General features: G+C 34.0%; 1 protein-coding gene across 2 annotated transcripts in view; it reads right to left on the reverse strand.

Annotated features, from left to right (window-relative positions):
- Positions 1-11,832: 11,832 nt before the first annotated feature.
- Positions 11,833-21,570, reverse strand: part of LOC136028852 (centromere-associated protein E-like) — a 76,382-nt gene continuing 66,644 nt past the window's right edge. For both annotated transcript variants that reach the window (XM_065706788.1, XM_065706787.1), the window contains 3 exons: positions 20,980-21,074; positions 18,855-19,057; positions 11,833-12,136 (listed from right to left, as the gene is read on the reverse strand). In XM_065706788.1, coding sequence (XP_065562860.1) covers positions 12,112-12,136; positions 18,855-19,057; positions 20,980-21,021 — 270 coding nt within the window. In that variant the 5' untranslated portion in view covers positions 21,022-21,074 and the 3' untranslated portion in view covers positions 11,833-12,111. The remainder of the gene's footprint in view (positions 12,137-18,854; positions 19,058-20,979; positions 21,075-21,570) is intronic.

Genomic DNA, 21,570 nt, shown 5'->3' on the forward strand with positions numbered 1-21,570 from the left:
TTAATTTCTAAAGGCTGAAAGTTCAAAAATTTTGTAAGGACCTGCTTAGTCCGTTTTTGCTTCATATAATCTCAAAAAGCTTGACAGAGTCTGTTTGTCAGTTTAATCCATTTAAGTCATTTGCACAACGTTTGAAACTGGTAAGACTTAAGAATCTTCTTCACTAAGGTTTAAGTTAAAACGCTTTAAATTAAAGACTATCCAATGTCACCACAAGAAATATTTTTATAGACTTTTTGTGTTAACTAAAACCCAAACACAATATTTGGAAGTATCCTTTAAAATTTTGAAGTCCTTTCAACTCGAAACTAACTCTTAAGAAACTCTCCGTCCTCAAATCCCATGACAAATCAACGTTTAAATTTATTTCTAAAACGCGAATAATTGTTTTTCAAAAAAAAGCTGCACAGCAGGGGAAAACTTCTCTGTGAAGATACCCAACAAGCATTGTCACACAGCATTAATGGCATTACTATCAACAGATTCTGCCTCTGTCTAGAAGTAAAAATATCTAGGGATACATTCTACAACTCTTTTTATATGTGCTTCAAAGAATATGGGTCAATCTAGTTGGAGACATGCAAATAAAGAACAGTAGTACGGTTTGCTCTCTTGAATTGTTGAATTCATGCGTTTCTTTTTGTCCCCTTAGCAAATGGTAGCACAAGTCAAGACGTATCGTCAGAAGGAGGTGCCCCTGAAAGACTTAATCTGAGATTTCTTCTGGTGCAAACCATGAGGGTTTCGGAAACCCCTGAAAAAGCTAGCATCCATAATCACCAATGGGCCTAATATTAAGACTTGTAGAGACGTATAATCGAGCTGGATTCAAATAGATTCTTAGAAAGTAAACTCACATCAGGGTTTCAAACAGTTCGTGGTAACGAACTGTAGTGAGGAGCGACCCGGCTCAATGGTAACCAAAACTCTAAGAAATAGAATTTTGATACCAATAGCTACATCAAAAGAATCGCATTTTAATGCTGATTTTAAATATATAAGTTTCATCAAGTTTAATCTTACTCATCAAAAGTTACGAGCCTGAGAAAATTTGCCTTATTTAAGAAAATAGGGGGAAACAACCCCTCAAAGTAATAGAATGTTAACGAAAATCACACCATCACATTCAGAATATCAGAGAACCCTATTGTAGAAGTTTCAAACTCCTATCTATCAAACTGTGTAATTTTGTAATTTTTGCCAGAAGGCAGATCACGGATGCGTGTTTGTTATTTTTTATTTTTTTTTTTTTCCCAGGGGTGATTGTATCGACCCAGTGGTCCAAAAATCTTGCGAGAAGGCTCATTCTAACGAAAATGAAAAGTTCTAGTGCCCTTTTAAAGTGACCAAAAACATTCGAGGGCACCTAGGCTCCCTTCCACGCTAATTATTTTCCCAAAGTCAACGGATCACAATTCTGAGATAGCCATTTTATTCAGCGTAGTCCAAAAACCTTATAACTATGTTTTTGGGGACGACTTACTCCCCCACAGTTCCCGTGGGAGGGGCCATTACAAACTTTAACAAGTGCTTACATATAGTAATGGTTATTTGGAAGAGTACAGAAGTTTTCTGTGGGATTTTTAGGTTGGTGGGGGGGGGGGGTTGAGAAGAGGGGAATATATTGGGGGAACTTTTCTTGGAGGAATTTGTCACGGGGGAAGAAAAGTTTCATGAAGGGAGAGCAGGATTTTCTAGCATAATTAAAAAAAACAATGAAAAAATAAATATGAAAAAGTTTTTTCAACTGAAAGTAAGGAGAAGCATTAAAACTTAAAACGAACAGAAATTATTACGTGCATGATCGGCTCACCTCCTCCTAATACCTCGCTCTTTACGCTAAAGCATTTTTAGTAATTTCAACTATTTATTCTACGGCTTTTGTGATTCAGGGGTCATTCTTAAGAAGTTGGGACAAGATTTAAGCTTTAGTGTAAAGAGCGAGGTACTGACGAGGGGGTGAATCCCTTCATATACGTAATAAAAACATGAGAATACAGAAGTTCGTTACGTAAGCTAATTTGTAAGTTACGTATATCTTTTACTGATAAATATTCGTAAAAAATTAAAAGTTCTATTTGTCTTTTAAGTAACCAAAAAATCAGAGGGCAGCTAGGCCTCCTCTCCCACTCCTTTTTTTCTCAAAATCACTCAATCAAAACTACGAGAAACCCAGTTAGCCAAAAAAAAAAATAAAAATGCAAATTTCGTTTTAATTATTCATCTGCGGAGAGCCAAAATCAAAACATGCATTAATTCAAAAACGTTCAGAAATTAAATATAAAAAAACAAGTTTTTTAACGGGAAGTAAGGAGCGACATTAAAACTTAAAACGAACAGAAATTACTTCGTATATGAAAGGGCTTCCTCCTCCGCTCTTTACGCTAAAGTTTTTTACTGTTTTAAAAAGTAAAATTAAGAGGAAGAGTCAAACTTTAGCGTAAAGAGCGGAGGAAGCAGCCCTTTCATATACGAAGTAATTTCTGTTCGTTTTAAGTTTTAATGTCGCTCCTTACTTCCCGCTAAAAAAAACTTGTTTTTTTTATTTAATCTTATGCAGGAGGTGTCCCACAAGAAACGCTCTCTCTTGAATTGTATTCATCTGTATTGAATTGTGATAATAGTAATCTATAAATTTTAAAATTAATCAATATTCTCCAATTTTCTTTTTTTAAACTAAACCACGTCTTAAAGTTCCAGAATAGAGGTGAACCGCATAAGCTTTTTCAAATTACATTTCTACTATCGTAAAAAGAAACTATGTCACTCCATTTGCTTACAAACTGGTTTGATAGAGCAAGCATTTATGGAACTCCTCTAAAATAAGATATTCAATACGAAATGGAACGAGATAGTTTACTTTTGTAGCAGATTTTTTTTCTTCAAAGTGATATATCAGGAGAAAAGAGAATAAAAATGATTCCCTAATTTACGAAAATTTTAGTTTCGTATGCTATTCTTTATCTTCTTAATGCCATTCATCTACTTACAATATTTATATTTGACTTTATTGGACTTGATAAAATTTAACAAGCAATTCAAGTATGTGCGTTCACAAGTCTTCGAGCAGGTAAATTGTTTCCAAAAAAGAAAAATATCCATTGAAAGAGTCAATTTTAAGGATTTTACATAAATTCAGGTTTATTTCCCACCTTCTTTTTTTCGTTCTTTATTCAAGGGGTTTCATTGCGTGCATCTGCAGCGTGTAATTCGAGCCGTATCCATTTAATTTGCTTTACTTTCACCGGCTCTTCTTTTGATGATCTCAAGATGTTTAACACTGTTCCTTGACTTTTCTTAATCCCTTTATTCAATGCTCTACGTAATTTGGTCCCACCAGTCCCTGCAAAACATTAGTTCCCCTCTAAGCAAATTACTGCAGGATCATCTGTTGTAATTACATGACATACGAGCTTTTCACTTGAAAACTGTCTAGTTACTAATTAATATTTAATAAGATAATTTAACTTCACCAGTTAATTTACGTAAAGTAGTGGTCATTCCAAAATTTATTACTAATTTATATAAGGCTGAATGGTAGATTAAAAAAAAATACTCAAAACAATTGTATATAAAAATTAAAACAGTGGGTGATATACTACCAACCAGATTTTATTATGCCCCTTTACAAAACAGTCCATATACCTGTAGGTTCTCCCTAAAAGTGGGTCCTTAGTCCGCTAGTACTCTTCGAGATGTAACTAGAAGGTAGAAGCTGACTAGTTCCAGGACACACGGTCATCTAAAATCGAGATAGTAGATTACTAATTTCCTTGTGTTCAACAAGCTCTCTGTTCCTTGCAAATAGTATCAACTAGATGACTACTTTATAATAACAACATATATCATATTATAATAAATGTTACTATGTTATAATAAATAATAACTAAATAATTACCTGACGAGTTTTTTGTTTTTAACTTAGTTTTGGGTGGTTAGGTTCTCAAAGAAGTAAAAGCAACCATAGATATTTCATAGCAAAAAAAAAAATTATAATTTCTATCACTTTACTTTTTACTTTTGGTGAAGGAGAAAGTGAGAAGGCGTATGTCAATATAGATTTGTTCTTAATTTCCTTCCTTGTAGATTTAGCAATTAAGTAAACTTTTTTTACCCTCTGTATATGGAGGTATTATGATATCCTTTTCAAAATTGTTTTATTCATTTCTCAAATGTGACATTTTAAAAGGACTTGTGAAAATCCTTTTAGATATTTTTCAAATTTATTAACATATTTTTGCAGGCTGCTACCCCACCATTAGATTCAAAGAGGCTCGACCTGGTAACCGTTAGTTTTACTGTCATCTTCATTCTCGACAAAACTTGAGGCTAATATTGGATGCCAGAATGTTTTGTTTCCCCTTAACAGCAATAATCTAATCACCTTCATCACTACTGCGTTTTAAAATTCTCTTGATCCATCTAAATCTTCCCAATTCTTTTGGAAGTTTAGTTTCATTCATCAAAAGTATTTGCATGTTCTAAATTCTATGCTGTTTCCTTAGTAGCAGGGACTTATTTAATCTATCTTGTAATTATTCCCTCATTTATACAAAAAGAAAGGCAGGTAATAGACATGAAATAGAACAAAATTACAATATCAAATTCACGATAAACTTCCGTCTTTAAGTATTTAATTGACAGAATTTGCATGAAAAGGAACAAAAACAAGATGGATATCATGCAGTTGAACGCCCAAACAGTCATCCTACTTAAAACTCAGTTAGTTTTGGTTTATTCACATAGTTTTAGTTACTGTTCAACTAAAACAGGTACAGACACTTAGTTTGTGCAGATATGTGGTCTGCAGAGCTTGTTGTGTCTTGGTAATGCAAAATGACAATGTTTAAATGAAAAGTGCAAAGAACGCCCAGACATGCTCGTATCTTGAAATTTCAAGAGGCTGCTTCAAAGTGTTGTAATATACACTTATCCAGTTTATTATCCCCCGCTCCACCCTGATTGGAGCCTCGGCTACAGGAATATGTAAATTGGAAACTGTATCACGAATTTCCTAGTTTTTTTTTCAAAATAAAAGAGAATCGATTTATCACAGTTTTGGGAACGATATCATTCTCTATTTAGAGAATAAGAATAGTTATCATCGAAATGTTTGATAGTCACTTTTATACTCTAACAGTAAGCAGCTTATATTGATTCTCGTCATCAAATTTCCTCGTTTTTGTATCCCTGGACGGTATTAATAGAAAAACTGTGGTTGATGCTTTTTGGAAACTGAAGGTCCTCGGATGTTTCTCAAATGAAAATTCTTGGTTCTATCTTGTAAGTCAAGTTCAATTAAAAAAGAAACAAGTACTTTTAACTGCAAGTAAGGAGCGACATTAAACTTAAAAAGAACAGACATTATTCCTTATATGAAAGGGGTTGTCCCATCCTCGACGCCTCGATCTTTACGCTATGGTTTGACTCTTTCTCACAACTCTACTTTTTAAAACAATAAAAAAACTTTAGCCTAAAAAGCGAGGCGTCGAGGAGGGGACAACCTCTTTCATATATGGAATGATTTATATTCGTTTTAAGTCTTAATGTCGCTCCTTACTTTCAGTTAAAAAAATGTATTTTTTTATTTAATTTCTGAACGTTTTTGAATTAATTCATGTTTGATTTTGGCTCTCCGCACATAAATTATTGCACATAGTTTATTTATTTACTTACAAAGGCAACTAGAACTTTTTATTTTTTTACGAACGTTTTTATTAGTAATAAATGTGCGCAACTTACAACTTAACTTATGTAGCGAACTTCTATATTCGTATATTTTTATTAAGTATATGACGGGGTTCACCCCCTTTTCAATACCTCGCTCTTTACTCTAAAGATCGAATATTGTTCGAATTCTTTAAGAATGACCTCTAAATCACAAAGGCTGTAGAATAAATAGCCGAAATTACTAGAAATAATTTATCGTAAAGAGCGAAGTATTGAGTAGGAGACGAACCCCCATATATACGTAATTATTTCTGTTCATTTTGATTTTTAATGCTGCTCTTTACTTATAATTGAAAAACCTTTTTTCAACACGTAGCCCCCCCCCCCACCAAAAAGTCTCTCTGAAAACACTTCCCGCGTGAAAACACTTCCTACACTTTCCAATAACCATTACTATATGTAAACAATGTTCAAAGTTTGTAACTTGAAGCCCCTCCCCTGGGGACTGTCGGGGATTAAGTCGCTCCCAATGACATAGTTGTTAGGTTCTTCGACTATGCTGAACAAAATGGCTATCTCTTTTTTGGTCACTGGGTCGATACGATTGCCCCTGGAAAAAAAAACAGACAAACAAATAAACACACATCTGTGATCTGTCTTCTGGCAAAAAATACAAAATTCCACAATGTTTTAGATAGGAGCTTGAAACTTCTACAGTAGAGTTCTCTGATACGCTGAACCTGATGGTGTGATTTTCATTATGATTTATGACTTCCAAATAAACTGTTGGTGGGTAAGACTAAACTTGATAAAACTTATATATTTGGAATCTGCATTAAAATGCAATTCTTTTGATGTAACTATTGGTATCAAAATTTTGTATTTTAGAGTTTCGGTTACTATTGAGCGGTTACTAACAAAATGATTTGTTAGTAGTATTCTTTGTACCTACAAATCAATTGTTGCAGAGATCCCTAAGCAACAACTGTGCCTATTTCATATTAAAAATACAAATCAACTAGGCATTGTAGATAATTAGAAATGGTGATATACTAGTGAATAGCATCACCATCCCACCCCCACCTGATAAAATAGTTATCTAAAGGAAATCCATGGCCTTTAAAAATCCTCTAATGGGAGGAATCTTGTGGAAAGCAGAACAAATTCCTCTAACAAAATCAAGATTTAATTTTATTTATACCGCTCATTTATTAAGTTACTTTAAAAAAATTATAATTCAACATTATAGAAATTATTAAGTAACCATATAGTATTAGATAAACAATCACCCAATCTTCCCCAATCTTGATTGATTAGTACAATTTTAGCTGTTTTTAAATAATGGAGATCCAATTTTTCTCTTGGGACGAACAATACTCACACAGCGTTGGAACTTCCACACCCGTGCCTTCGGGAGTTTTATTATTTCTCTTATAATTAATTATAACCTATGTCACCGGCCTTTGTCTTTATTTCAAACATCAGATAACGGATAATGTCAAATCATTTCTCATCAGAAAAAAAGAAAAACATATACAAGAACTGTTCATACTGAAAAGTTTGGCCATTCAAGAAGTTACTTCTTGAATGATGAGAAGTTGACGAGAAGTTTCATTCAAGAAGCCATCTATGTCCAACAATAGGAAAATATTGGAGAACTACACAATGCAAGATTGACGAGACACTTAGGATTTAGAAGATTTATTAGAACTAGCCGAAGCGCTTGATCAGCTGGAGGAAGGTGTAGCCAGGAAATAAAGAAAATGACGAATTTATCGCGAGTGGGAGTATGCTCATTTCAATGGGAGTATGCTCATTTCAGAAAGTTGTCAAGGTCAGGGTTGCCATTGCTTGTTGAACCCAGCTAAATCTAATTGGGTCAAAAGGGTTTAGTTAGAGTAGATGAATTTAGTTGGTTAGATTTTTCAATTTCAGTCTGTTAAGAACAAGTTTTTTTTCTCTTCCTCAAATAAATAAAATTTCCTTGTTCTTCTCTCCCACATTTTACCAAAACATATGCAAAGAAAGCAAAAAGTATTGACTCAATATGCTCCTGATTGGGGGGAAAAGCTTAATAATACCTTATCCCCAAAATAGGTAAGTTTTAGAACACTATCTTTTTTTAAATGCAATATTTATTATGAGAAGTTTCTTGTTACCTTGGACATTAATTGAGTTAGGCGAATGAAAATTTCAGGAATGTCTCCATAGTTCAGGTTAAAACATGCTCCAGGAAGGTCTTTGGTAATTTTTTGGTTTTCTCAGTGAATTTGCTAGCTATGAAATAAACATACCACCTATTGCATATTTTAAAACTATTTCTAAGAACTTATATTTTTTTTACTCTTGCAAATGATTCACAATTTTTTCTGCAATGGTCCTAATTTGTGAAAATATTTGGGGTAGGATGTATCTCTCAAAATCTTGTGATTTTTTTTTTCGGTTTTTGGGACCCTCCAGATTAAGAACTCCTCAGAAGGAAACATCTTACTAAAAAAGAAATGAGTAGGCTACCATGAAATTCTATATTTAAATTTCATATTCCATAATTCCTCTTGTCATATATCGTATTTGCGTTTCTCCATTGGACACAAATGTTTGCAACCCATGCACCTCAATAACTAGTTTTTCACTCAAAGAGGTGCCTTTGGATTTTTGGCTTTATTCTGTTTCCAAACATTTTGCTAGCTTTTTGGGCAATGCAGATTTTGAAAAGTATCTTTTTTGAGAGTATTTTCATTGAAAAAATCTTATCTTGGTATTTCCGTTGAAAAAAGTGAAAAAACTGTAAGTTTGCCTCTCTTTATTTGAAAAATACATTTGCTCTCCCATAGACTTCGGTGAATCGACGCCACTACCCATAGAATGAGCTCAGGGCAATTGTTTGGTTGAAATAATAATTGGGAAATAAAATAAAGCCGTGAGACGAACAGTTCCTTCAAGACAAGGTATGGATGCAACTTTTTGGGAAACTTTTCCAAATTTGCAGTTTTTTTTAAGATACAGGTATATCACCAGTATCTTATAATATCACATTATAAAATTAGTGTATATCACCAGAATTTGAAAGGGGTTGTGTCATAATAATTTTCCAAAAGGAGAGTCTTAAATACGAAGAAAAGTTTTATTTCATAAAGATAAATGCCTTGGACTTACGTAAAAATTCTCCATGTTTTCTCCTGTGAAGGTATGGAAGTAGAGATATGGGGCTATTAATTAAAGTAAAGGTGAAAACATTTGAAAGAAAACAGGTTGAACACTTGATTTCCCAAATCGTTTTGCTTCCTGGTGCTCTGGTGTCTGGTGTTCACCTTTTGCAAGAATACTTTTCTGAAGCATTTATTTTCAATGGGTAGAATTTATATTTAGGAACGTTTGGCTAGGATTTGAATCCATTAGGTGTAACTTCTGATTTTTAGAGACATACCAGGAAGTTTAAAATGAAACGCACAATTCCCACAACTTCTTAGCTTGTGGTAATATTGACCTTCCAGTCTATAGCCTAGTGAATTCATTCATTTGTTTAAAACGAAACGCACTATTCCCAAAACTTCTCAGCTTGTGGTGATATTCGTAATATTGATCTTCCTGTCTATAGCCTAGTGAATTCAATTAATTTTTTAAAACGAAACGAACTATTCCAACAACTTCTCAGCTTCTGGTAATATTGGTAATTTCGATCTTGCAGTCTATAGCCTAGTGAATTCATTCAGTTGTTCAAAACGAAACGCACTATTCTCACAACTTCTCAGCTTGTGGTAATATTGGTAATCTTGATCTTCCAGTCTATAGCCTAGTGAATTCATTCATTTGATGGTGAAAGGGACTTTTTTGTGCTTTACTCTTAAACAGCTAGAGATGCTATAGGCTCATTTTCGCCTGAGTATATTTATTGATCAATGATCAACACTGATCATTTTCTGTGCTTAGACTCATTACTGGTAGCAAAACCCAGGAAAAATTTACAAAGCTAAACCATATTTCCTCTGTTATGCAAAGGAACTGAATTTTCTTTACCTAAAAAAAATTATATTTTCTTCGAACTGCTAGACATATTTCAGGATTATAGTGTCAAGGGTTCGCACACTAGGTTCAAAGTAAGCTTATTTGAAGTTATATGGATTGGAGCTATTGAAGTTATTTGAAGCATATGAGGCTATTTTACGGCAAAAGAAAGGAATCTTAATCCTACTTGACCTTAATTTTGGCCTATAAATATTTATCTACATCCTAAGTAATGCTCAGACAGTTTTTGACAGACTCTGTAATGAATATATACCTTATGTATGCCTAAGTAGCTTATTCAAAGCTGATATTTTTAGTCAGTGTAGTTATTAGTATTAACTACAGGGAAAAATAGGCCAAAGAGGGCATGTCCTTTTCAGGGGAGCTTTGAATGTAAATTTGGAATTGTAGCCCCTCTAAAATTTAGGGAAAAGAGCTTGGCTTTCTAGGTTTATTTCTTTGTAATTACGCAACTAAAACATTTCCGAAAGGTTAGTGCAATACAAGCTAAAATGCATAAAATGGTCGTATAATCATACATTTGAAATGCTCAAAGAAGCTCCATTTTCAATTTTTTGATTGTTGCTTGTTTATTTCACACATGGATAAATACAGTATACACTATATAAATTATAAAAAATATAAACCTCTTAGCCTGTCTTTGATTTCTGGTCTCCCAAGTCATTTTATCAAACTAAGGGTTAAACGAATTGTATCCACTGCTCTTTAATATAAGAGTACTGAAATTGGGTTGAACTAAAATGGGCCAGTCCCAATCCCGGAGATTTCATCAAATACATCTGGACGATTAATTTCCCTTGCTCTACAGGATCCACTGCTCTTCAATATCAGAATGCTGAAATTGGGCTAAACTAAATTGGGCAAGCCCCAATTTCTTGAAATAAAGAAAAAAAAAACTTCTAACCCATGGTTTTCCGCAATTCCAGAATGTTGTGAGTTTTTAACTATGACAGAAGAACTTTTTATTATCAAAAAAATGTGCAACATTTAGCTGTTTTGTATCTTTAGGATGTAAACACAATTCAACGGTAAAACTGGGTAACAGGTTTCATGGACATTTTGATAATTTTTGGGAGTCTAGAGCAGCGTTGCCAACACGGTACAATTGTACCGTTTTTGGTATAATTTAGAGCACCTATCACAACGCCGTACATTTAAAAACTTTTTGGCACAATACAAATTCTCCAGTATATATGGTTTTACTTGCTCGTTTCTGACTCAGATATCTGTTCAAATTTCAGTTTATCAAAAAAATTTCTTCTTGTTAAGGTAAATTTCTAACCTGCTGTACAGTACAGGCGGTACAAATCAATCTGTGACAGTAAGATTTTAGTGGAAAAATTGGTAAATTTTACCTTAAAGCTTTGTTAAAGCTGGTCTGGAGTCTTCGAAAGAAAACATGATACCCGATAAAATTTTGATTTTTTGATATGCAAAACAGTTCAAGTCTTACCATTTAAAACTTTATTTTTTTAAACCCACGTCAAGAATTTAACTTTAACCCAATATACGTTTTTTACCCATGTTTGGAGGGCTGGTGAACTATCTGAAAATCAAATATTTCTGATATTCATTTTCAATATCAACTGTTTGATTTTTTGTTTGAAAATCAGATTTTCTATCCATGTCTAGGATTTTTTTCTTGAGGGAGAAAAGAGGGGGGAGGGTACAATTTTTTTTTACAAAATTGGGCTGGGTTCAAACCCGTTGACCCCCACTCTGAAATGGTGTTACCCATCAGTATCACGTTTTCGTTATCAGGTAGTTTTACTGCTTTTTATATCCTTGACCGAGGCTCATTGGCAATATATATTTTTGACCGAGTGAGGAAAATTGTGAGTAAAAATATAACATTAAAATAAAAAAAAAATCCAAAGTAATAAATTTTCATGTGTAAATGTGCATTAAGGCCCCGAAGAAGAAGGAGCTGTGGTACTCGAGAAATCAAAATTCAATCCATTCGAGTATTTATATTTTTCCCTCTTTGCAATTCACTGTATCTTAAACTTGATACAAATTAGAATTTTATATTTAAAGCCAGCCTAAATTTCGGCTTTCGGTTTTTTTTTTCAAAATTTTATTTTACCCTTTATTCCCTAAGAAGATATACCTGGTGTTGGTATTAAAGTCATTGAATTAACGCTAAACAAAATTTATTTATATTCAAATCATTTATCAAGTCAAAACTATTAATTACCAAAATTCAAAACAAATGAAGACGCGACCACTTCAATTACTTATTCGACAAAGAGATCAACGCATATAAACTCCTCTAATACAAAGAAAATGACTTCCATTAATTACTGCTGCTTGCAATTATCTGGCATGTCCTCGTCACCAAGCTTCCGAGTAGTTGACCTCGTAACCCTTCCTCTCACAGGGGGTTGAACTTTCCCTGGCTTTTCAGATTTGGGCTCAGGCAAACGACCAGCCGAAGTTCCTGGAAACCAAATATTTGAAGTTCGACATTGTAAAATACTATATTGTTTTTTTTTTTTTCATTCTGAGTCTCCCAAAGATTTGGAATGAAGCAAAAAAAGGGTTAAAGATAAACAATACAAACTTTGATGCTCTCAATACCCTGAAATATTCTGTACGAGTTTAGTAACTGAGCTAAATAATTCATTCTTACCCTAAATACCCGATTATTACGAGTTTTCAGAATGAAACAAAGGTTAAAGATAAACGATACAACCTTCGATACTCTCAATACTCTCGATACCCTCAATACTTTGAAATACAGGTTTAGTCGCCAAATAAAATTATTCATTTATACCCTCAATATCATATTCTCCCGAATTTTCGGAATAAAGCTTTGGAATGAAGCCAAAAAAAGGTTAAAGATAAATAAGACTAGCTCGTTAAATTATATTAAACTGCAAATTACTTGTTAAGTTACTACATTGAATTACTATGCTACCATATAAAATTTCAAAATAAGCGTATGATAAAAATACTGATTAATAACAAGCGTCTTGACTTTTCTTGGGTGTCAGGGATGAAGGTAACGTGATTGGCTAACGAAAGGAAAAATCTAAACTAAATATTGTGCCAGACAAGAAAGACTGTTTTCCTAAATTAGTGATTAATATAGACCAGCACTTGAATGAGGCCTTAACCCTACTCATCCATACAATCACATAGGTCAAACAGCATAGCCACACACAATCAACCATAAAGAATAATCCATGGACAGGCAGTCATGTCGTCAATAAGTATAAGTCGTCATTTACCGAACAAAAGAAAAAATAATATAGACAAATAATTCAGAGGCAACACCCAACATAAGGGCTCATCAGGAGAATACACTGGCCTATATAGGGTTTCGCCACTCTAAATTCTCTACCCAGCACAGTGTTGTGGCTACCCCAGAATATCCATGGCATCCCCGCGTCAGGTATCACCCCCAAAATACATGCCTATAAAAAAAAAAAAAAAACAGCAAATGTAAAACAACCAAGTAAAACCAAAACAAGCTTATCTTGTTAATATATCCCTCCCTTTAACAACAATAGGTAAACTAAATATTATAAATTTTACCAAATCACAAATATTAACACATTGCAAAAAACCTGAATGAACTAAACAATTATAGAATTCATCTTTACCATGTGGCTACTTTTTTAAAAAAATCCGCTCAATTAGAAACACAATTCAAAATAAATGGCGCTGTGACAACATTTCTCGAACCTCCGAAATTAGTTAAAAATTTCTTTAAGTATTTCTAGATAATTCTTTTGATATTTATTTAAAAGTTCGTTATAATGAAAACTAAATTTTTTAAATTGCCAAGTTAATTTATTTGCAGAAAAACCTCTTGATATCAATTTTTGGCTTAAGATTTTACATCTATTTTTAAAATCAATATAATTACTACAAATCCTTGCATAACGAAGTAACTGTGAGAAAAACGCTGAATATGTGATATTTGAGTGTATATTACTTTCAGGGAATGGGAAACTAATCACTTCAAAATCAAAATCATCCGTTTTATTATACATTTTAAAACTTAATTTATTATTATCACAAATATTAATATTTAAATCTAAGAAATGATCTTCATGACCAGCGCCATGACTAGGCTCAAGAATAAGCTCTGATGGATATATATTTTTAGAAATATCAATGAAATCCTTACAATTTAAGACCAAAATATCATCTAAATATCTTTTATTATTTGACAAAGCATGTTTTAAATTAATTGGATTATTCTTATCCATCATATATTTATATTCTAGTTGACTTAAAAACAAGTCAGCTATAAATGGGCTGGCATTCCCCCCCCATGGGAATTCCCATAATTTGCTTGTACAAATCACCCCCAAATCTTATATAAGTATTGTATAAAACAAATTCCAATAACTCAAAAATCATATCCAAGCTGTAACATCTCAAGTTAACTGTAGTATTAAAGCAGTTTGTCCATATGGCTTTTTTATTATAACTGTCTATTTTTAAGAACCTTTTACTAGATAAGAGGAAAGATTTCTTTATAACAGTTTTTAAATTATCAAACACTAAATTAAGTGATACATTAGTATACATTGTCGCAAAATCGAAAGACTCAATTCTTTCAGCTGAAACAATGGTTAAAGAATCTATCACCTGCAGTGAATTATTAACACTCCAATATGGATTAAAATTCGAAAATTTTTTAATACCAGAACAATAGGTTTTAAGTTTATTTACAATTTCCTTTAAAATTAAAGAGAGGTCAGTAGCAGCAATGCGGGTTGGACATTTAGCTGCTCCAGCAATAAACCGTGGTTTAGGGGGATTCTTATGAAATTTTACAGTCCAATATAGGAAAGGGAACTTTTTATCATTGTCATTTATTTTAATATTAAAATTTTTAAAAAGTGTTTCTTCAGTCTTTTCAATTAAATTCTCATCCTCTATATTTACCTTTTCATAAACATTAGTTGTGCATAACTCCCTTTTTAAGATATCACAATACAGCTTCTGACAAATTATGGCAAAATTATTATTAGCTTTATCCATATATATGTTTTTAACTACGTAAAACTTGCGAATATACAACATTTTTGCTGTCCCATTGTCTGTGCATATAAATAGATTGTCAGGTTTACCGACTCTTGAACATGCAACATATAATGGTCCATGGGAAAACAATCCGTATTCAGATCTATACCTCATGATTCTAATGATTGCCCTTGAGCTTTGTTGATGGTGATGGCTAATCGACCATTCCCTGTGTCGCCGTTGTCATTTATATATCCCCCTGTGCCCCTCGGCGTCCTCTTTGTAGTTGTGTCCCGGTGTCCCAGTCTGTGATTTATCTTTGAGTGTCCCGGTCGTCATTTATATCCCCCTGTGCCCCCCGGCGTCCCCGTTGTAGTTGTGTCCCTGTGTCCCGGTCGTCATTTATATTCCCTGTGTCCCGGTCGTCATTTGTATCCCGGTGTCCCGGTCTGTATATACATTCGGTTTTTTTAGTTTTGTTTTTCTCCTTTATTTTTCATTTTTTTTCTTTTTTTCTTTTTTTTCTTTTTTAGTTTTTTAGTTTTTTTATTAGTTTTTAGTTTTTTTTTCTTTTTAGTTTTTTTGTAGTTTTTACTTTTTTTAGTTTTTTTTTACTTATGTCCTGGTCGTCATTTATACTCCCTGTGTCCCGGTCGTCATTTGTGTCATGGTGCTTTGTTGATGGTGATTGCTAATCGAACATTCCTTTTGTCCCGGTCGCTTTCTCTTTGAGTGTCGTCATTTATATTCCCTATGTCCCGGTGTTCCGGTCGTCATTTGTGTCCCGATGTCCCGGTCTGTAATTTCGTCAGTTGAAAACATGACGTCAGTCGACACACAAACATGACGTCACCCGACAGACAGACCCACACACACACAGACAACTTATTTTTATATATATAGATTATATCACTGCCTTGGTTAAAAGCTTTACCTTTAATTAATATATTTGTGTATTTGTTTAAACCTTTACATGTAAAGGCAGGGGGAGGGGGGCTAAAAGATAATTTAAATATAGATGTATTTATATTTATCCCCTACTAGACATGATAACCAAATAGGTCATACATATGATAACTATTAATAAATATTACTTTACTATAATGAAAAAAGAAATCACCAATGCAACAGCACAGCCCGCATTAGATGCCAGTTGAAGATATTTTATCAACTGAATATTAAGCTGAAAAACACTATATGGGTGTAGAAACAAAAAGGCATCTGATGGGACAAATTCCGGTCGGCATTAGATGCCAGTTGGAGATATTTTATCAACTGAAAGTTAAACTGAAAAACACGATATGGGTGTAGAAATAAAAAAGCATCTGATGGGAGAATTTCCGATCGGCATTAGAAGCCAGTTGGAGATATTTTATAAACTGAATGTTAAACTGAAAAACACGATATGCATGTAGAAATTAAAAGGCATCTGATGGGAGAATTTCCAGTCGGCATTAGATGCCGGTTGAAGATATTTTATCAACTGAATATTAAGCTGAAAAACACGATATGGGTGTAGAAACAAAAAGGCATCTGATGGGACAAATTCCGGTCGGCATTAGAAGCCAGTTGGAGATATTTTACCAACTGAATGTTAAACTGAAAAACACGACATGGGTGTAGAAATTAAAAGGCATCTGATGGGAGAATTTCCAGTCGGCATTAGATGCCACTTTGAGATATTTTATCAACTGAATATTAAGCTGAAAAACACGATATGGGTGTTGCAATAAAAAAGCATCTGATGGGAAAATTTCCGGTCGGCAATAGAAGCCAGTTGGAGATATTTTATCAACTGAATGTTAAACTGAAAGACACGATATGGGTGTAGAAATTAAAAGGCATCTGATGGGACAAATTCCGGTCGGCATTAGATGCCAGTAGGAGATATTTTATCAACTGAATGTTAAACTGAAAAACACGATATGGATGTAGAAATAAAAAAGCATCTGATGGGAGAATTTCCGGTCGGCATTAGATGCCAGTTGGAGATATTTTATCAACTGAATATTAAGCTGAAAAACACGATATGGATGTAGAAACAAAAAGGCATCTAATGGAACAAATTTCGGTCGGCATTATATGCCAGTTGGAGATATTTTATCAACTGAATGTTAAACTGAAAAACACAACATGAGTGTAGAAATTAAAAGGCATCTGATGGGAGAATTTCCAGTCGGCATTAGATGCCACTTGGAGATATTTTATCAACTGAATATTAAGCTGAAAAACACGATATGGTGTAGAAACAAAAAGGCATCTGATGGGACATATTCTGGTCGGCATTAGATGCCAGTTGGAGATATTTTATCAATTGAATGTTAAACTGAAAAACACGATATGGGTGTTGCAATAAAAAAGCATCTGATGGGAAAATTTCTGGTAGGCATTAGAAGCCCGTTGGAGATATTTTATCAACTGAATGTTAAACTGAAAGACACGATATGGGTGTAGAAATTAAAAGGCATCTGATGGGAGAATTTTCAGTCGGCATTAGATGCCAGTAGAAGATATTTTATCAACTGAATATTAAGCTGAAAAACAAGATATGGGTGTAGAAACCAAAATGGCATCTGATGGGACAAATTCCGGTCGGCATTAGATGCCAGTTGGATATATTTTATCAACTGAATGTTAAACTGAAAAACACGATATGGATGTAGAAATAAAAAAGAGTCTGATGGGAGAATTTCCGGTCGGCATTAGATGCCACTTGGAGATATTTTATCAACTGAATATTAAGCTGAAAATCACGATATAGATGTAGAAACAAAAAGGCATCTGATGGGATAAATTTCGGTCGGCATTATATGCCAGTTGGAGATATTTTATCAACTGAATGTTAAGCTGAAAAACAAGATATGGGTGTAGAAACAAAAAGGAATCTGATGGGACAAATTCCGGTCGGCATTGATGCCAGTTGGAGATATTTTATCAACTGAATGTTAAACTGAACAACACGATATGGGTGTAGAAATTAAAAACCATCTGATGGGAGAATTTCCGGTCGGCATTAGATGCCAGTTGGAGATATTTTATCAGCTGAATATAAAGCTGAAAAAAACGACATGGCTGTAGAAAAAAAAGGCATCTGATGGGGAAAATTCCAGTTGGCATTAGATGCCAGTTGGAGATATTTTATCAACTGAAAGTTCAGCTGAAAAACACGATACCGGCGAAGAAATAAAAAAGCATCTGATGGGAGAATTTCCGGTCGGCATTAGATGCCAGTTGGAGATATTTTATCAAAAGATTATTAAGCCAGATGACATAGTTAGTGATGGTCATGCCCGACAGTTTGCAAAATGCATGGTATGGATATTAAACTAAACATCCCTCCTCCTTTCCGCTACCAATAAGTAGTTTAATTTTTGCATGTGGAGGTAAAGGGCGTTTGTGGTCTGGGCCTCGAATCAGTTTGGTAATAACAATAAGCTATATAGGGCTGAATTCAAATGCCAAACATAGAAAGCGAATATTATTTCGTAGATGTCTTTGTCGTGATAATAATTAATGCACAGAAAAATGAAAACAATGCAGATTATGAACTCATAGGTAAGTTGTAACTTCTTAACGAAAAACTTAAATGTCTTTTAATAACATATTTGGAAAGACAGTCGGATATTATTTCTTTTTTTTTAATAAAGGATAAGTCAACAGATATAAGGTGATATCTAATTAAACAAAGAATTTGTTTAATTAGCTCTATTACTATCTACCTTAGTTCTGCCCTAGGAATGACGCATGAACGGATGATAGATAAACTTATCTATCAACAAATGGACTAACCTCATTTTATACGATCCTAATAAGGGCTTATGCAAATTTGCCTCTCACTCACTCGGACTATTTGTCTTGGCTTTTTCTACAATTAGCCATGCCTTGATGCCTACAACTACTTGATTTTAATTCAAGTAGATTTTGAATCAAAATCAAGTAGTTGTGGACGTCAAGCCATAGCTAATTGTAGAAAAAGCCAAGACAGATAGTCCGAGTGAGTGAGAGGCAAATCTGGCATAAGCCCTTACAAGCACCTTGATTTTAAAAACATATTGAGACAGCCCGACGGATATTTTTCCTTTTTTTCAAATTTCAAAAGTCAACAGATTTAAGGTAATAGCTAATCAAACAAACTACAAATGCAGCGAGACCTTAAACAAAGCCGAAAAAATTACCTCTCATTTTTACTAAGTTGGTCAATAACCTTTCCCAGGGCACTGAGACTAACGTTGATAGCACACCCTTCTTTGAATCTTCCGCCGGTGGTTCCTGTTTGATGGAGTTTTTCAGGCCCAGCCAAATCAACTAGATTTAGATGAGAGAGTTGAATGGCGATTTCATCGCTACTAGTCTCACAGCGACTTCTGCACTCAATAGTCTGAAAAAAAAGGATGAGTCATACTTCAGTATCGCAGAACATAGGTAGAAAGTACATGACCAACCCTTAGAGGAGAGGGGATTTGGGAAGTTTTTACCTATTGAGATGGGGTACGGGGGAGGATTCTAACTCGAAAGAAGTTGATTATGAGATCACTAGTTTTCAAAATCTCTGGGAGGAAAGAAGGGAACTGTGTTACTTTAGTTTTCAAAAAAGAAACTGTACGACCTTCAACATCACGACAGGAACCGAAAAAGTATTACTGCATTCGCAACAAGCTATGTATTAACGTAGGAAAAATGTCGTTCAGTCCCGAATTTTAGGGCTACAATGAGACACGTTCTGAGGATGAAGAGTGACAGATTACCAAATATCCTTGTCGGCCAACCGTCTAGGGTAATCGAAAAGCAGTTCGTCCCCAAATGGGGTGGATGGATGTCTCAAGGAAAGATTTAAGGGAAATGACAGCTTTTTGGGAGGATGTAAAGAGGGAGCCTTTGAATAGATCTTCATGGAAAAGGAGCGTGCGTAGCTGTGTTGGCCTCAGACGGCATGATGCTGCAATGAGTTGTTAGTAGCAGTATGAATTAACGACAAAAAAGTGTCGGCCTTAAATATTCAATGGAAGAAAAAGCTGGCTTATAAGACTGGTAGTGAAATTTTCTCGAATGTCAGGTAATTGAAAATTACCTGTAATTAATTGTGGTAATTGCAAAAAATCATGGTAATTGAAAATTGACTATACTTCCATTGTCTTATAAACTTATCTGAATAAACTGTGATTAGTAACCGTGTCTCGGTTATGGCTTAGCAAGCTTTCAAAATATTATCCCCTACAAGAAAACTCTGATTTGAAAAAAAGATAAAGGAAACGTAAAGATTGTTTAAAGTCGAAAATATAATAATTTGAATTAGGTGCCAAAAACCTTTCGCAAAAGCACTTTCCACTAGTAGCCTAGATTTACTTTCCCGAGTCTAGCCGATTCTTGTCTTCTCACGAATATCAGTCTAGTAGCTTCTCGCTAGTCGCAAATATCAAATGCAAAGCTAAGTCAGCTTCGCTAGCCGGTCCACGAATAGCACCATACACCACAACTGTTATTCAACTTAACACAAAAAACGTTAGCCGACAACGGATAGCAGATAGTAGGATAGCGGAGCTCGTGGGTCTACTTCCAAATATTATGTTCCTGCCCGATGTCATTTACAGAGTAAAATGTCACCAGAGTAAAACCTCTCAAATCTGGCACGCCAACCTCCCAACATCTAAAGATACATTTTTTTAGAGGGAGGTAGGATGGGCAGCAAAAGAAACCAATATATGAAAAATACATGAAATAAAAAAAAAAGTAAATATAAAAACATATGAAATACATAAAATCTTAAAAATAAAGAAATTTCGAATATACACCAAACAATATAGACTGAAATCATTGCAAAAGTTACATAAGCTGATAGACAGTATCGCACAAGCTGTGCTGCAAACTTTGTGTGCGGTGATTCTAATTTTACTGTAATAGCAGGAACAAGAAATTTTGTAATAATAATCTGGTTTTTGTCTAACGCTGGTTTTTGAATTTAAAAGAAAGGGAATAGTTGTGGGAAAAGTGGAAGTCATGGCCAATTGTAGAAAAAAGCCAACTAACGCGGAAGAAACCACAAAGAATTACAAATCATTATTTTTTTAAATAATTTGACTCCCAATTCTTTTCTTTTAGGGGATTTTTAGATCTTTGCGGAAGTACCTTTTTCGATAAAAAAAAAAAAATTAGGATATGAACAAAAAAAGACGGAAATTCTATAACTTGATTTAAAACATCTATAAAAAAAAGGACAAAATCCCCCATCCCCCAAAAAAATCCAAACCAATGTAGCCTACTAGTCCAATAAACGAGGGAAACTTATATACAAGAGATACTCACGATTCTGAATATAGTGTGCGGCCGAGAACTCCTCTCGCTCATGTTTGTACACGCTATGTGATGAAGTTTTCACCCTTTTTCATAACGTCTATTACCTATGAACAGAAACAAGTAATAGAAGAAAAAATAGCTAGAAGACAGCATAATTAAATAAAAAAAAAATTGGCAACTGGCGATACTGGGAATAAATCGTTCTTAGTCTAGGAAATTATCATTATTAAGACACATATTATTATATATGTAATAAAATTCACTCATCAGAAAAGCATAGGGTCATTGTTGAAGACAAAAAGTAACAGCTCAAATAAAAAGAAAAAAAAATCGGCGTGCCTTGTTTACCTCTCATTCCAGACAATCTAATGATAATCCTATGCCAATTTTAAATTCTTGGTCAACTTGCCCGGGACTCTAGGCAGGCATGACTTATTAAAAGATAACAAACAAGTATTAGTCCAATAAGAGAGGTAAGCTCACTCCCGCTATTACCCGTGCCATTTAACAAAACACTTGGAAAACTATAGGTTCTGTGAATATATTAGTTCTATGACTATCTATCTACCTTAGTTCTACTGCCCTAGGAGTAAAGCATGG

The sequence above is a fragment of the Artemia franciscana genome, chromosome 7 (genome assembly GCF_032884065.1).
Source record: "Artemia franciscana chromosome 7, ASM3288406v1, whole genome shotgun sequence".
NCBI lineage: Eukaryota > Metazoa > Arthropoda > Branchiopoda > Anostraca > Artemiidae > Artemia > Artemia franciscana.